The sequence below is a fragment of the Gouania willdenowi genome, chromosome 8 (assembly GCF_900634775.1).
Source record: "Gouania willdenowi chromosome 8, fGouWil2.1, whole genome shotgun sequence".
In the NCBI taxonomy this organism is placed as follows: Eukaryota; Metazoa; Chordata; class Actinopteri; order Blenniiformes; family Gobiesocidae; genus Gouania; species Gouania willdenowi.
This window is the reverse complement of record NC_041051.1, coordinates 4,154,158-4,171,433: the sequence shown is the minus strand read 5'-3', so window position 1 is coordinate 4,171,433 and position 17,276 is coordinate 4,154,158. Positions and strand designations below refer to the sequence as shown.

Sequence of the window (17,276 nt, the reverse complement as noted above, 5' to 3'; positions counted from 1 at the left end):
CCAATAGATGGCCCCCTTGTACTAATTTCTAAGGTAAGGTACTGATTCATTAGAAGCATTTCCAATTATTAGTAACTCCATCTTCAGCTGCAGTTTGGTGGTGCCGCGTGCCGAGCGCTCAAAAATGGATAAACCAAGCATAGTTGCACCCTCCACGTTTTCTGACAGTCACCATCTCTGACTCCACCTGTGCCCCACCATTGCTGGTAGAGGAAGGAGGAAGATGCGTGTCCTCTTCCACCTCTTTAGTGTCCACGCCTTTGTTGGTAGGGATGGGGTCGGGGAGGGGTGCAGGGTGGGCAGGTATCTGAGGAGGTGGTGGATCCCAGTTGTTCTTCCTTTCTCCCTCTGGTATGACTGTCCAGTTTGGGGATGGCGTCCCAGTTACTAGCCAGTTACAGTCATCCACCTGGTTCCAGTTGTTTCTGTCCTTATCCAGGCCAGACAGACTAAAGTCCTCTTCCAGGCGGGGGTAGGACCAGGTGAATGGGGCAAAGCCCACCCCACTGCAGTTCTCTACGATGGCCCTGCTGGTGACGTGCACATACACCTGAGTGTTGGTGGTGTTGTGGATCCGCAGCTGCTGACAGGGAAAGGCCAGGGTGCTGTTTGTGCAGTGATCTATGAGGAATGAGCTGGCCACGGGTCCACACAGGATCTCACAGTCCTCTATGTGTTTCAGGTGCACCGTGCTCGGGGAACCAAACAGGCGAACCTTGCAGTGGGTCAGGTGGGTCAGCAGCACAACATGTTTGCTGATCTCCTCTGAGGTCTTGGTCACAAACTCGTTGCTGAGGTTGGAGATTCCACACTGTTCACGAGTTGGTGGTGCAGATGCATTGAGTTCCTCTTTCTCCAGGGGGGGCTCCAGCTGGTGGGGTGCATGTGAGCAGACAGTCAACTTCTCTGACTCCACCTGTGCCCCACCATTGCTGGTGGAGGAAGGAGGAAGAGGCGTGTCCTCTTCCACCTCTTTAGTGTCCACGCCTTTGTTGGTAGGGATGGGGTCGGGGAGGGGTGCAGGGTGGGCAGGTATCTGAGGAGGTGGTGGAACCTCTCTGGGAGGTGGAGGAGCATCCATACCATCTGTAACAGGATATATGTTTTTAAATATTAATGGTGGTATCTTGTTGTGTTTGTGAGATATTTGGATATTTACGGTGAAAGTCCTGCTCTGAATCTATATGTGTATGTGTCAGGATTGGGGTCAATTACATTCTTCAGTTACAATTACGTCTTCAATTATCCATGTTCAATTACAACTCAGTTACAATTACATTGAATGCCATTTTTCCCAATTCCAATTAAATAAGATTATTTTTTAATCCCCTGAAAGTCAATTGCAATTACGTTCTCAATTACTAAAGTTCAATTACAATTGTTCACAATTACTAAGTCTGAAATAAATCACCCTGTACATTTTTTTTTTTTTTAAAAAACAAACCAAAAAAACAATCTTTTATGATACAGTAACAGGTCAGTTTTGACCCATGTCCTAAATCAATATGAAAAATAGAAACAAAAATATTATCTATCATCTATATTCGTTTTTTTATCCTAAATTTTACGTTAAATAAAATAAAATAAAAAAATCAAATCAAAATTAAAATGAACCTCCGCAATCCTGAAAACGGGAACAAGCAGGTCTGAAAATGAATGGATGAATAAATTATAATTGATAGATTTGAGTGAATTTCCATGCCAAATACAATTACAAAGTCAATTATCTGAACTCAATTACAAGTCAATTATGATTACAACAGCAACAGATTTTTAAAATTACAATTAGAATTAGAATTATGCCATAATTGTAATTAATTACAATAATAACTGAGCCCAACCCTGGTATGTCTCCCGATATGCTGAGGTTAGGACTGAGGCCAAGAGTTTCTTACCATGAGGACCTGCAGGAACAGGACACTGCTGAGGCGTGGCCATACAGCGTTGGGGGCCATACTGAAGGAAACACACAACACACATTATTAGACACGTCTTGTAGAAGATGTTTGAAATGATTTACACACTGTATGAAAAGCTTAAACTGTGACCATTTCTACCAAAAATGATGCAATATATCTGACAGTTTTCCTTTGTTGGATCCTACTCCAGCTACTATTTTAAAGCATATTTTCAGAGCATATTTTGAAGTTGTGTTATCCTACAGAATTTCATCATCATCATCATCATCCTCATCATCCTCATCATCACGCTCCTTCTGACTGTCTTCATTCATTTCTAAAATAGTATAGATGTAGATTTACAAGGCCTGCGTCTTTCTTCCTGGTTCAGCCTGTGATTGACTGTTTACTTTAATATGCTTATCAAAAACTCAAGGATGAATGAGAAAAACAAGTATTAAAAAACTTCAGAGAGATATTTTGCATCACATTTGTGTGTTTGGCTTCCTATTAAGACTGATTTCTTTGTTTCTTAAAGAGTAACAAACCCCCTGCTTTCTGCTGACCTGCCACTAGGAGGAAAATTTAAAAAATGCCTGGATAATGGGCGTTACTGCTGTAGCAGAAAGACACGCCCAGTCAGGCAGCCATCCCTGTTAGCGCTGTGCATAGAGACAGATGTAATGCACACAATGATGTGTCTGCACACACACACATACACACGCACAGCGAGTTCTTGAGCTGAGATGTGTCACGACACGTCCGCGCACACGCAGAGACAGACGGGAATTCACTCATAGCATAGATGTGTCTGTAAATACACACATAACTTGATGAACCGTCTGATTAGTGCAGAATCTGCTACAGCAGCTGTTTCACACAGAACATTATGGACTTCCTCATTAGAACTGTCAATCAATGCTCACTGAGGGCTGTGATTGGAGGAAACCCTCCTCCCTCCTCTCTGCTTTTATAGGAGGGGCGGGGCCAAAAGTGAAAGTTGATGACGCAGGGTAATCCAAAGAATCTGTCTTTGTCAAAAGCAAAATTCAGTTGTAATAGCCAGCGTTCAACCCTTAGAGGGCAGCAACTCTGACATTTTACAACTAATAATGCAAAATTAAAATACTTTTACTAAAATGTCAAAAGTGGGACTTGGATAAATAAACAGCACTACTTAATACCCAAATACATATGTATTCAGCAGAAAAAAAGTGGGTTTGGTGTTTAGTTACTCTTTAAATTAAATATGGTAAAGAAAAGTGTGTTTCCTGTTCTCTATGTCAGTGCAGGTTGTTTTGGATTATGTGTGATATGAGATGTTTCCATGTCTATACTCTGCTGTGGAGCTGTCCATCACATTAATATGTGCCCAAGCCTTATGCTGTTCTCTTTCACTCATTTCCCTCACCTCCACTGTGTAGTGCATGTTACACCCGTTCCCCCATCTTTTTTTATGGTGACTACAAGTGACCATATAAAGCTGTAAATGGATAGATATGCAGGTGTAGAGCAGTGAGGAGGAAACTTCATGTGGTGATTGAAACTCATCAGAAAACATGTGAATCCCTGTTCATTTGAGCCGGAGTAGAAGCCCGCCTACCTGCACGTTCTGATTGGCTAGAACATTTGAAGGGCCCCTCATCAGCCAATAGAGTGTGGCTTACAAGTTTTTTTTTTTTTACCAGGAATAATGTAAGTGTGCTGGAACGCAGTCAAAGTGGAGGTGCTACTCTACCTCTGCTATGAAGAAAATAGGTCTCCTTGCTGAATGGGGGAAAGGGAACCGTCCTCGGGGGGTCACCAGGTTGACGTGGGGGGATGCCACTAGTCGAGGGCCACTGCTGGAATCCTGGCTGTCCCTGTTGTAGTGGAGCTGCAGAAAAAGGAGAGTTGATGTAAAGGTTACCTGGATCAACACAGACATGAACCAAACAGGAAACACCCAAGAACCATCCCCTTTGAGCAAGGCACTACATTAACAAGCAGCATGCAGACAACAAGTACTACAGGTAATTCTAACCCGTTTACTTTGTTCTAAAGACCCACCTTCTAAATATATACATATATCTACCTTCTATCTAATAGAAACAAACATGGCAGTAAGGACCTGCTTTTGTTTAATTTGCTGCTGAGAATCTACCCCAGAAGATTGGCATGGTTCAGCTTTTTCACCAAAGAAGATGGTGATTTCTCCTTCAGATTCATTTTGATTATTATCATTAATTTCATTTATTTAATTTCTTTTATATGGCAACAAATGTCATATCATATTTTCTTTTGAGATTTAAATACTGTCTATATAGAGTAAAAGTACAATGAAATAACTTCTCCCCATTTACAAATGAAAAATTATATTTGAAAAAAGAAATGCATTTAAGCTTCTAATGGGTGTTTAAAGTGAGTCCAGAGGAGTCAGTGCATCACTATATCATTCACACCACATCACTGAGTCAGAGCTCCTATTTGTTAAAGTCAGGGGTGGAAATATCACATTTTAAAACAGTCAGCCATGCTTTAGGATGAAGCATTTTCAGCTACAGCTTTTACATCTTAACAGAATTGTTTATTTAAAAAGTGTTTTGTCAAATAAATTATTATTTTTAATGGCATGCAAACAGAATTTAAAACAGATGCAAAAAATCTAAATAGAAAAGAGAAGTGTCACACTGTGATGGTGTGTGTTACCTGGCTGTGGCTGTCGGGTGGGGGTCCCATCATAAGATGGGCTGCTTTGTTTAGGGGCGCCATGGGTTCACCTGTGCAAAGATCAAAGACAGAAAATGGTTAAAGAAGTGATTCATGCAAGTTGTCCTTAACTTTTATTTTAACAATATGTTAAGGATTAATTTACTTCAACTGTTTTTCAGGAAATGTACTTTGATCCCCTGATATGTTTCAACCATTAACTGCAAATATTCTTTAATTTATTCATATTATTATTATTCTGCTGTATCACATCCATTCTGTGAAAATTGAAGTCAAACACCCTTATTTTATGTATTATATGTAAACACACCTATAGGCTCTGAAAGACTCTCAAACTGTTCAAAACAGTATCATCTCCAATAGGAGTGGGAATCTTTAGCCACCTCACGATTCGATTACGATTCAAGGGGCTTCAATTCGATTCTAAATCGATTATTAATGTATTTTGATGCATGTTTTATTCACAAAAAATCTGTTGTATTCACTGTGTCCACGCACTGTAAAAAAATATATCTTATTTGTAGTTAGAAAAAAAGAGATACATTACCATTCATTATCATTTATTACACTAATAGAAGAAGTATGTGGACTGAAAATGTACACGTTTTTGAAACAAGGGAGTAGCAGCCTTCCTTTAAACATAACTTCAATTAAAAAATAAATATACACCTCCGAATCTCGATACATCTAAGAATCGATTTTTTCTCCCACCTCTAAAATATTTTTTTTTAAGGAATAAAATGTTCAATATATTAAAACAAATAAAAATAATTTTCAAATGATAATTTGTAAGGTCGGTAAAGTCTCTTACCTGCAGCAGCCATTTCTCATCAGAATTTAAGCTTTAGAATTCCACAAATATTGTTTGTTTAACTTCTATACACTCTGATCAGTGAGAGAGTTTGTCCAACCCAATCACTAGCACTAAGAGAAGCTATACTGAAGTCATCATTGGGTTTGGTTCTTTTTTTCCTTTCTTCTTGCAGCTATGATGATGTCATCAAACTGTTTCCTGTTTAAACCTCTGGAAGTACGCATGTTTTAGCAAACTAAATTAGGTTTCTTTATTGCAATGTTTATACTTCATAATGATTAGTTCACAAAGCTACAGGTTCTGGTCATAAAATTAGAATATCATGAAAAAGTTGATTTACTTCAGTAATTCTATTCAAAAAGTGAAACTTGTATGATGTATTAATTCATCACACACAGACTGATATATTTCAAATGTTTATTTCTTTTAATTTTGATGATTATAACTGACAACTAATGAAAATCCCAAATTCAGTATCTCAGAAAATTAGAATATTACTGAAGACCAATACAAAAAAAAAAAAAAAAAGATTTCTAGAATTGTTGGCAAACTGAAAAGTATGAATCAGAATGACAATAACTATTAATTCTGGGTTTAGAAATGATTTTACGTTTACATTTACAATCTACGTCTGTGGAGAAATTCTGACCACCTGAACTTACTCACCACTTCATACAAATTAAAGACGGAGCTTTGGCTGCAGTGACGTCTGTTTTTTCACTTTGTAATATTGTCAGTTTGAGTTGTAAAATCCACTGTTTTTTTAATTTGACTGTTGCACTACTGACCCCAGGTGGTTATATCAGGATTAGCACACACAGGTGTGTTGATTGGGAGAATGACTCAGAAAGGTTTGCTGAGTCATGGACTCGCTGAAGAGACAGAAGAAAATGTAATCTAACAACTCCTAAAAGTTTGCACAGAAAGCACACACCGTATGTGGATGTTTTATGATTTGTGTGTGTGTTTTTGTAATAATATATTGTATTGTTTTCTGCTTTAGTTTTTCATGGTGTGAAGTCAAAATATTCTGAAGAAACAGGAAAATACATTTTGACAACCATCAGTGTAACTTTATCTGTCAAACAACTTTTGGAGCAGTTACAGGAGCTATTAATAGACAAGGATGAGGTTTCCATTGACTTTGTAAATGTATAGAATGTGTTTATACATTTTTCAACTTTAAATGAAATACATTAGGATGGGCACAAGAGGCAAATCTTGCTTCTTTCTGTTTTTCAGTTCAGTTCTGGAATTGGATTTTGTGTTAAGTCTGTTAGTCTTGTACAGCAGTTATTTGTCTTGAATATTTGCAGATCTGTTTGCTGTTGTACAAAAACCTATGAACGAAAGGAAATAAAATGAAATAAATTACTGAGATGAAGATGAAAATAATTAATGGATAATAAAATGAAAGAAACAGTAAAAGAGCTAAATAAATGAATGAAAGAGAGGAAGACAAGAAAGAAAAACACAAGAGGAAGGAATGAAGCTAGGAAATAAAGAATAAAATAAATAAATAACTGAGAGAAAGAAAATAATTATTGGATGATAAAAAGAAAGAAATAATGAATGAAATGGAAAAATAACAAAAAGGAAATTAAGTTAATGAAAAAAAAAAGAAAGGGCAAAAGAAAAACAATGAATTAAATGAAAGAGAGAAATCAGAATTCCTTTATTAATCCCAGGAGGACATTGCTTTGAAAGAATAAATAATGAATAAAAGTAAAGAAAATAATTAAAGCAATAATGAAGGAATTGAGGAAAGCAATTTATGAAAGAGAAAATAAATTAATGTGACAAAAAACATTGAGAATGAATAAAATCATTAATGGAAAAAGAAAGAACAGCACAGAGGATCATCGGCTGCACTCTCCTCCCTAACGGACATTTACAACTCCCACTGCTTTAAGTAACATTTATTCATATAGCACCCTTCACAGACAAAAAGCCACAAAGTGCTTTACGACACCGTTTAGAATCAAAAAGTACACACATTATAAAAGGCCAAGACAACATACTACTCTGGTAGAAGCTACAGGTCTGTCAGAGCTCAGACAGATTCAAGGACAGCTTCTTCCTCAGAGCCATAACCACTGAACCTGGACATGCGTTGACCGTACCCTTACCACACGCACACAGTTTACATTTCATATTGTGCAATATTTATATTTCTGCTATAGTTTACATTTCGTTCTGTGCATTTATATTTCATAATTATGCTATTGTTTACTTCATACTGTGCAACATTTATAGTTTCCTATTTCAGCAACAGTTTACGTTTTATACTGTGCAATATCTACTCATAATTTACTATGCAGCTACCTGTAAATAACTCTTACCATACATAGACCATCTTACCTTGATTAGAGTTACTTTTTCATATTCTTCTTCTGTTTTTTTTTGTTTTTAGCTGTGTGCACTTTAAGGTGAAGCCAAATAATTTCATTGTACAGTTGTATGACAATAAAGACATTGTGATTCTGATTCTATTCTGAATAAAATAATTAATGGAAGATAAAAGAGATAATAAAATGTTTAGTAACAGTGTGGTAAGGATGACCGGCAGCGGAGGGGACAGACAGACTCGAGAGTAGAAATACGTTTCAAGCTTTTTCTATTTATTTTTCTTCCTTGTCAGGTGCAATATATTTACAGTGAAACCCCCAAAACAGAAAACCAAAAACTTGAGCAAAACAAAAAGAAAAGGGCATTGAGATGCCAGGCTATATTTTTGCAAATCCTGAACATGGTCTTTACCCTCTGTTTGTTGCCATCAGTTTTAACAGGTCTGCTCACTCAGGGTCCTCCTTTAGCAACTGAGGCTGTGCTTCCTTTATAGGCAGCCTCTAACTGTAACTCCTCCCACAGACAAACCAAACCCCATCTAAAATCAATTAACTCAATAACAAACTAAATAATCATACAAGCAACACACAAAACAACAAACCTTAATTACTCAATCATACAGAATAACTTCATGTAAATTAATTCACCTTAAATGTTTTTTAAAATCCATAACAAACAAAAATTACACAAACACCCCTGTGCAAATGGTTTGACCCAACACCAGCCCACCAAACACCCCTATTTACATGAGTTGGTTTCGTCCCTCTGGTTTCCTGAAAATGGAAGTGCTCCTGTGACCATGGTTGTAAGTTAGGTGCTAACCAACAACCACATATGCTGGTAGGCCTTTCCCTGCATAGATGCTGAGGTCAGTAACTAACTGCGGTTACAGTGTGAGCGTCACGGCTCACTCCGTGACAAACAGGTTCAAAATACAAATTATTATAAGAATCAAACCAAGTGTTGTAGTTTGATCAACAGGAGACAAAGGAAGGCTACAGCAGGGCTCTACCATAACTTTCTCAGTTGGTCGCACCAGCACAAAATTTGGTTTTGTTTCAAGCTATGATGCTGATGAATAGATGAATAAAAATTGTTTTTGTGTCAATATTAAGTTTTTAAGCTGTGGCTGAAATAACAGGTGATTTCTTTTATATAATTTTGAAAGACGTAACAAAAATGTTTTAAATAACAGCAAAGCATAACAGGTTAAATGTATTCTTTTTTTTTTTTTGGCAGAAAAGCTGTACTTGAATTAAGTTAACAGTAATATAACCAACTTAGCATCTGCATTGTTTCACACTATGGAATTAAATTCAGAGGGTCCAGCTCTGATCGTGGGGTCTCCTAACCCTTTTCCCCTGGTCAGGGGTCTGTAACCTTTATTAAAGTCCTCCTGGAGCCGAAAAATACCTTCTCAGTGAAGACAATAGTGTATTAAATTATATACAGTTAAAATTATGTAGAATAACGTTTGATTTAATTTGATTTGATTTATATTGATCATGTAAATGGAAACTTAAAAACAGTTTAAAATTAAAATAAATTGACATCAAGAAATAAAACAGTATCTTGCATCTTCAAATTCTTACACATCTCAGTTTACATGAACACAATGTTATATAAAGAATGTTTGGTTTTTTTTTAATTTAATGTATTTGAAAGGCTACAAAACTAACTTGAATTTGATAACACATAATCATGTGATCAACACATGATAATTACTCATTTCTTGCCACACATAAAACATGCATATTTAACCTGCACATTGGTGGTTAAATTAATCTGTTCCCACACAATTAAAATCTGTATTTTCTTCCAGAATAGTGTTTTTGATGGTTTAGTTTCTCACCAGGGATTTAAAACTTAATGTTAGCCACAGGTGTAGGAAAGTTGATGATCTGTAGATGTTGCAGGAAGGTGCTGAGTCATTGGACAACATGATTTATTTTAGGTTAATGAATTGTTATATCTTGATTTTATTTGTCATTAATTATTAATAGCTTCTGGAAAAACATAACTCTTTATTTCAATTGTTTTTTAAAGCTATAGGAAGCTATTGAATAAGAGTCAAAGAGCCAACAAACTAATATCCCGATAATTTCTGATATTTATGACGATAACGATAAAAATCACCATAAATAAAAACTATTAAAAAAATAAATGAATACAAAAATTCACAACTTAGTGTAATCAGGTTCCTTACAAACACAAATAGATCTGAATACATCAACATTAGACACATTTAAAAAGGCTACAATAACTGCTGACTCAAAGAGATCATGAGCTGATATTTTATGGAATATATTTGTGCATGTGGATTACTATTAGTGTTTACTTGAAATGAATTTTTTTTTTTTAAAAAAAAAAAAGCACAATTAACTCCATTAGCTTTGGGTGGATCTGATGGAGGAGCTTAGATTGGTTCCCTTTGTTGGATGATTGTATGGGCTTAACCAAGTAGCGGTCCATGATGTATCGCAGCTTCAGGTAGCTGAGACCAGCACCTCACACACACATGACTTTCAACATTATCTTTTGGAACAAAAACAAAGACCTATTGTTTTCCCTGTGCAGACTGGATAAGAAAAGAAACAATGACCATCAAAAAAGATGTTCTTTGGCCATTCGCGTGCCTTTCGCTCTGAGAGAGTGGGCGTGTATGTTGACTATGAAGACGCAGCGCCAGCAACAGGCACTTCCTGGAGGGATTGCATTAGCATTAACTGGATTATTGCTCAGGAATGCTGGAAGGAAGCACAATAATATTTTGGGGGTGTTTTTGATAAGGAATTGACATTGTAACAAGGTTAAAAGCTCAAAAAAGTTGATTTAGCATTATATAGGACCATTAAATTGCCATAAAATCAGCAGATATATTCCCATATTGATCCCAAAACTTTAAGCAAAAGTGTTTACAGATGCAGATGAACACGGTTTTCCCACCTTTTTTAATGACTTGTCACACCAGGGAATATCGGGAAGAGCATTCGCACAGACATGGGCTGGATGTGCCCAGATGAGTTTCCTCCTCCTGGAGGAAAGACATTACATATGAAGGGCAACCACTCCGTGTCCTGTTAGAGGTACCAGAAGTTTAGTCGTTATAAATCGAAAGTTACGTAGGTAACTACGGTTCTATGAATCCCGCATGACTGCCAGAGGCGGTGCATAAAGCACTGGATTATCATCCTTACGCATACGTAGGTTGAGAATTAATTACAACAAACCCAAATGTGACCTCCCGGTGGCTCACACGAGTCAACATAGCCACATGACGCCGAAAGCTCAGTCCCTCAAAACTTCTCGCACGCAGGCGATTACGAGAGACTGAACGCTCTGGCGGTTATCCGGGATTCATAGAACCGTAGTTACCTACATAACTTTTGTTCTATTTAATCCATTCTGACCGCCAGAGGCGGTGCATAAAGCACTGGATGACACATATCAACAAAGTCTCAAGGAATCCAAGAAAAAGATTGACATTAGAACAACGCCCACCTTACGATGTCGATGAATGTTGCCGAAGGATTCCCTCCAGTGGTGGGACACCACCACGTTCACCCTGTAGAGCCTCGAGAATGTTGATGCAGACGTCTAAGAAGCTGCGCCACAAATGACGTCCAGGGGAACACCTGTCAATGCAGCCCATGAGGTGGTCAAACCACGAGTCGAGTGGCACCTCACACCATCCGATAGAGAACGACCCTGTGAACGATAGACCCATTCAATGACGTCTACAACCCAATGGGCAAGCCGTTGTTTTGACAGGGTCTGCCCCAAGCGAGGACCGTTATAGCAGAGAAACATGCTGTTGGACTTGCAGACACCCACTGTGGCCCGTACATACAGTTCAAGAGCACGAACAGCACACAGATGCTCGGGTGAAGCCGTGGACCCAAAACCTAGCTGGAGCCAGCTAGAGTGGATGCGCAGCGGTAGTAGTGGTAAATACCTGGAGAAAAGAGGCATCAAGCCAGAGTGTCACACCGGAGCCGTCAGCATTCCACCTGCAGCATGTATCATGAATTGACCCAACGCGCTTACCCGAGGCCATAGCCAATGGAAATGTCTTTAAAGACAGCAACTTTAAATCAGCCTGGTCCAAGGGCTCGAACGATGGGGCCTCCAGGACTAGGGACAGGTCCCATGACGGAGCCACCGGTCGAGTGGAAGGACGGATGCGACAAGTAGCCTTAAAAAAAACGACACCGTAGTGTCACTGTCAACCGAATGGCTGTGAAAACCATGATACCAGCAAGAAATTGCGGCAACATACAACCTAAGGGTAGACGGCAAACAACACTGGTTGAAGAGGTCCTGTAAAAACTCCAATACAGACGGCAGCGGGCATTGGACAGCGGCAAGACCTCTGCTTCGACACCACCTGTCAAAAAAACTCCATCTGCTGGCATACAGCCGACGGGTGGATGGGACCTGGGCACTGGCGATAGTTCGGGCTATATTCCCACTGTACTCGGAGAACAAGACTCCAGGCCCTGCAGGGGCCACACCCATAACTGGGGACGATCGGGATTGGGGTGCAGGATCCGAACTGGGACAGAAGGTAAGACAAGGGACTGAGCTTCTGGTGTCACTCGCGTGAGCCACCGGGAGGTCACATGTGACCTTTGTTGTAATTAATTGTCTACCTGCGTATGCATAAGGATGATCATACAGTGCTTTATGCACCGCCTCAGGCAGTCAGAAGGGATGATATAGAACACTCATTTAAAACATCAAACCGAATGTTACAATTATTTAAAATAGCTCTATTTTAAACTGAGATCTTCATTTGTTTTAATGATTTTATTTTTGTTTTGTTTTTTTTTGTTTTGTTTTTTTAATCAGGATGTTCTGCAGCTCCATAGTGTGTTGTGCAAATGCAACATTTGCAAGCCCCAACCCAAAGACCTGGTAAGTTTCAACTGATTCGCTTAAAAATCTGCAGTTGTATTTCACATTTAAATAAGTTGTTTTTAATTTAATTGTTTTTTTTTTAAAGTAAAAATACTACCTAAATCTTTTAAACAGTATTATTCTTATACTTCTCATGAGTCCACTTTACTGTCACAGTGCTACAAATGTGGCGTTTTGTTATGTTTAAGCTAAGTTAGTCATGTTGGAATTAGTTTTTAACCCATTTCAAGTTTTTTCAAATTTATTGCTAATCTTCAGCTATTGCTAGCTTAATGCCAATGCTAGGCTAATGCGAATGCTAGGTTGATGCTAATGCTAGGTTAGTAGTAATGCTAAGTTAATGCTAATGTGAGACTAATGCTAATGCTAGGTTAATATTAATGGTATTCTAATGTTAACAATAGGTTAATGCTAATGCTGCTAGTTAATGTGAATGTTAATGTTAGTTAATGCTAGCTAATGCTAATGCTAGTATTAATATTAGTTAATTCTAGCTAATGTTAATGCTAGTTAATACTAATGTCAATGCCAGCTAATATGAATGCTAGTTAATGCTAATGTTAGTTAATGCAAATGCTATTCAATGTTAATGCTTCTAATGCAGTGCAACGCGGGCCAGCACCTGCATCCTCACTAGCATTTTTTTCAGGACATGCAAATATTCAAGTTGCAGCTGCGGTTCAGAACTCAATGTCTTTGCAGGACAATGAAAATAATGACGATCAATGTTGCATCTGTCAAAGTGACGGACAAATGTTAGTGGAATGTGATCACTGCCCTCGATCCTTCCACCAGAACTGCCACCTGCCATTTGTCGATGATGGCACAGTAAGGTGAGCTCACAAACATGGTCGACGAAATGTATTACAGTTTTTTTTTTTTTTATTGCTTTGATCTGATTAAAGAAACTGGATCCATTCGGTTTTTATCATGACACTCTCAGCAGAGCACAAGACACATCTTGTCCATCATGTGTTAACTGTTTCTCATTGGATTGACACATGTCCCCACCCTTTTGTAGAAGAGTTATCACGGATGTCATTCAAGCAGTCCAAACATCATTCTTTTAGCTATGGTAACCAAACAACCCATTTGTTCCTACCTTTAGAAACTAACTACACCATAATGACATCACTGAACCACCCGATGGACACTCCTTCTCATAAATGTTCAATTATCAGTCATTCTTCAGGCCATAAAAGGTGAAACGTCTGTGTTGTTCTTTGTCAACATGGATGGAAGAGGTCTAAGACAGATGAGAGTGCAAGGTAGAGGTGTAGTTGAAAGTAAGGATGAACCGATTTGGTATTTGGTATTTGTAGCAATCTGAAGAAAATTCTAGGTAGGGAATCCTAAAAATAGGGCCGATCTATTCAGTCAAAATCTATACTCGGCATCAGTGACGTCATGTGGAAGTTACACACCGTGTAGAGTCCACGTTTTTTAAACTATCTCAGCCCACTAACCCGACGGCTACATGCAATACATCCTACGTTTAGTTTTCAGCAACGTAGGGGATTTTCGGTGTTTTTTTCATTTTAATCGTTACCGTCGTAATAATTCTTTTCCATTTAGACACAAAAAGGACTTCCAGGCGTGCACGGGTTGTTTTAACTTTTTTTTAATCTGAGTAACCGAGAAATGCAAACATCAGCCGCACCGTCTATTTAATACAGGCAATTTGGTCGGATGCTCCTGTCTTTACCTGTTCAATATAAACAGTGCTTCAACCAGGACGTAACGTGTAGCGTCATGTTTATTATTCACCACAGATCATTCTACATACGCGCACAGATGTGAATACCGTCTGGTTGAAACATGTTCAGGCTTAAAGAGACATTGGCTTCATTCGGGTCGGACAGGTTCGGGCCGTGTTCTCTCGAGCCGGGTCTTGTTATTTTGGCCTGATTAAAGCGCTTCCAATATTACTGCAGGTCCCACATTATACCTCATTTAAATTTGAAAAGCAAGTCTTGGAATCAGTCTTATGGATAAAACGTTATTTCTTGTCTATACAGTGTGTGTGAGTATTTATTAGTGGAGGACCTAATGTATACCAAGCATTAGTAACTCTATTACTACATTCATCATGACCCTTCACCAATTCAACAAATAACTTTAGGCTTTAAAATAAGGCTGGAACAAACAACAACAAAAAAAAACAACTTTGGCTATACTTCACCAAATTTGCCTTTCAGAGTTATACATTTAAACACTTTCCCCTATGCTGTGAAAAATTCCTGGTGAGAACCCTGGGCATATACCAAAATCTATTTAAATTGAAAAACGTTGCTTCTCGTGTCAAATATTGTTATGTGATTGACTGAGATTAATCAAGATGAATTAATTACAAAGACTCTCATTAATTAGATACATTTCGTTAATCTAGTCCCACCACTAGTATTAATGATTGTTCTGTTCCGTTTGTGTGTTTTGTGTGTGAGAGCAGGGACAAGCAGAAGTGGATGTGCACCTTCTGTGTTTTTAAAGCAAATCAAGAATGGCAGGATTCAGACGTGAAGGAAACAGAAGCCGTCTTGTTCAATCGGATCTCTGGATATTTAATGGTTAGTGTTTTATTCTCTGTGGTCCTGCCACAGTGATCCCACCCAACTTACCTAACCATAAATTTACCCCAACAGGAGTGCCAGTACAATCTGACTAAAGATTCCGGTTGATTTGGCAGCACAACGTGGCTAAAGTCAGTCCGCTTTGTGGAAGCCACATCAACCTTTGAAGCCGGCAGCCACCTGATCTGGTTACAGACTGTCACAACAGACAAACTGACTCTTTTGAGCAAAAAAACAGCGTGTCTAAAGGAGACATTCCCGAGTGGTTACGTCATGGATGAAAAGGGAAAAACCCAAATGCTGTGCCTCTCAATCCTCTCAGTGGAAGATGTGGAGGACCTCTACCTGTTAGGGGTCATGATCATTGGCCTGCTAATGATGGGGGTATGTGCCTTTCTAATCCTTTGTATCCTAAGAAAACTTTCTGAAGATATCAAGGTACTTCGAGAGAAGATTCACTTTTCTTTTGAACTGGAGGGACGCAAACAACGTCTGGGAATGAAATCCGCAGGGAACAAGGCCGACACGAACAACGATAGAGAGGAGGAATGAAAAAAAGAAAACACTGACTACAGATGAGAATAAATCCTACACCAAAAAGGACAAAAAGAAAAAAAAAAAAAAAAAGAAATTGTGTTCAGAAAAACCTAAGAATGTTTGACCAGAAAGACAAGCTTTGATGTAAATTTTTGGTGTTCAAAACGGGACGGGACTTAGATAAGCAAACTGCTTCTCTCGTTACTTTTTTCGGCATGTATTAAAAAAAAAAAAAACGTGTAAAAAAAAAAAAAAAGGATTGTAACCATGTCGGAAATAAACTGAATAAATAAATAAAAAATTTAAAAAAAATAGCAAACGTGTCTCACAAACGCAACTTTTTAATGATCTCCTGCTGCTCTAAGACTTTTAAAGAAAATAACCTGATGAAACCTCTACTATTATATATAATCTTTGATAGTGCGTCATTACAGGTACCATTTAAAACAATAGCACTGGCCAATGTCAATGGTGCTTGCGCCCCCTGGTGGTATCTCCATGTACAATTTTACAAATTGCTGATCACATGAGACTCTTCTGCAGCAAAAGTGTTTGTAGCAAAAGTCATGAGTGAATTGATGAGATTCTCACAAAAAAAGAACCATTTATTTCAGGAGTTTTTGTTTTTAAAACTTCAACAAACTGATTCTCTGTAATATTCTCTGCACTGGAAACCTTTAAAATGTGATGGAAATAATCCATATCTTGATAAATTATTGTAAATCTGAGCACTTTTTTGTATTGTTATGAAATAATTAAAAGGTATTCAGGTTTTTTGGCAAATTGACCATTTTAGGCAAAGTATAAAATAATAAAGCCTCAAAATGCCGCAACTTTTGCCGCAGTTTTTTTGAAAAAGCTGCGGCAAAATCAGATATTTTAGCCTGCAACAATCACAGAAATTGGCCGCAAAATCCTGGAGGGACATTATGCATTAATAATAGTTTTCCAATGTGTATCTTTTTATATCTGTTATTTTTTTCTTACTGTTTTTTTTTTTTTAAACTGTGTTTAATATCCTGGTTGTTCTTCCATCAGAGTAATCCTGAATTTCTTTCGAAACGAAAAACAATAATTATACAAAAGCAGCTTCAGACATTTAAAATTTAATTTTGTGAGAAAATCCAAATAAAATGCATTTAATAAAGCCATGCAGCCTTCCACCTCATTCCTGGAGCTGCTACTTTGTGTGATTAAAAAGTGAAATACAATAAGGGAAATGAATCAACACTGAAGCGCCCAAGTCCTTTAACTAGGTTCACTTCTGGTGGTGCAGGGATAGTTGTTCTGACAGGTACTTCTTGGTAAAGAATATGAAAAAATAGTCCGTTGGTGTTTTGACTCTTTAATCTTGCAGATAAACAGAGGCTCGTGAATACAAAAAATGTGCATCTTAAATGTCCAGTAAAACAAAGATCAACCATTCACAAGAGCCCGGGAATATCTTCATTAACCTTGAATATCGTTGAGTACCGTCCA

General features: G+C 38.0%; 1 protein-coding gene across 3 annotated transcripts; it reads right to left on the bottom strand.

The window, feature by feature from the left end:
- Positions 1-83: 83 nt before the first annotated feature.
- LOC114468508 (protein XRP2-like) lies at positions 84-11,451 on the bottom strand. Of its 3 annotated transcripts, XM_028455460.1 has the most exons (6): positions 11,272-11,451; positions 10,717-10,804; positions 4,587-4,657; positions 3,637-3,774; positions 1,896-1,956; positions 84-1,086 (listed from the first exon to the last, which is right to left on the bottom strand). In XM_028455460.1, the coding sequence occupies exons 3-6, from the start codon at positions 4,647-4,649 to the stop codon at positions 119-121; spliced, it is 1,230 nt and encodes a 409-aa protein (XP_028311261.1). In that variant the 5' UTR covers positions 4,650-4,657; positions 10,717-10,804; positions 11,272-11,451; the 3' UTR covers positions 84-118. The 3 variants fall into 3 exon arrangements, with proteins under 3 accessions (XP_028311261.1, XP_028311259.1, XP_028311260.1); XM_028455458.1 differs by lacking the exons at positions 10,717-10,804; positions 11,272-11,451 and adding an exon at positions 5,419-5,546; XM_028455459.1 differs by lacking the exons at positions 10,717-10,804; positions 11,272-11,451 and adding an exon at positions 5,433-5,542.
- Positions 11,452-17,276: the final 5,825 nt, after the last annotated feature.

Coding starts and splice junctions, on each gene's coding strand:
- LOC114468508 (XM_028455458.1), bottom strand. Junction 1,957..3,636: donor CTATTTTCTTCATAGCAGAG/GTAGAGTAGCAC, acceptor TGTTTCCTTCAG/TATGGCCCCCAACGCTGTAT. Junction 1,087..1,895: donor TGTTCCTGCAGGTCCTCATG/GTAAGAAACTCT, acceptor ATCCTGTTACAG/ATGGTATGGATGCTCCTCCA.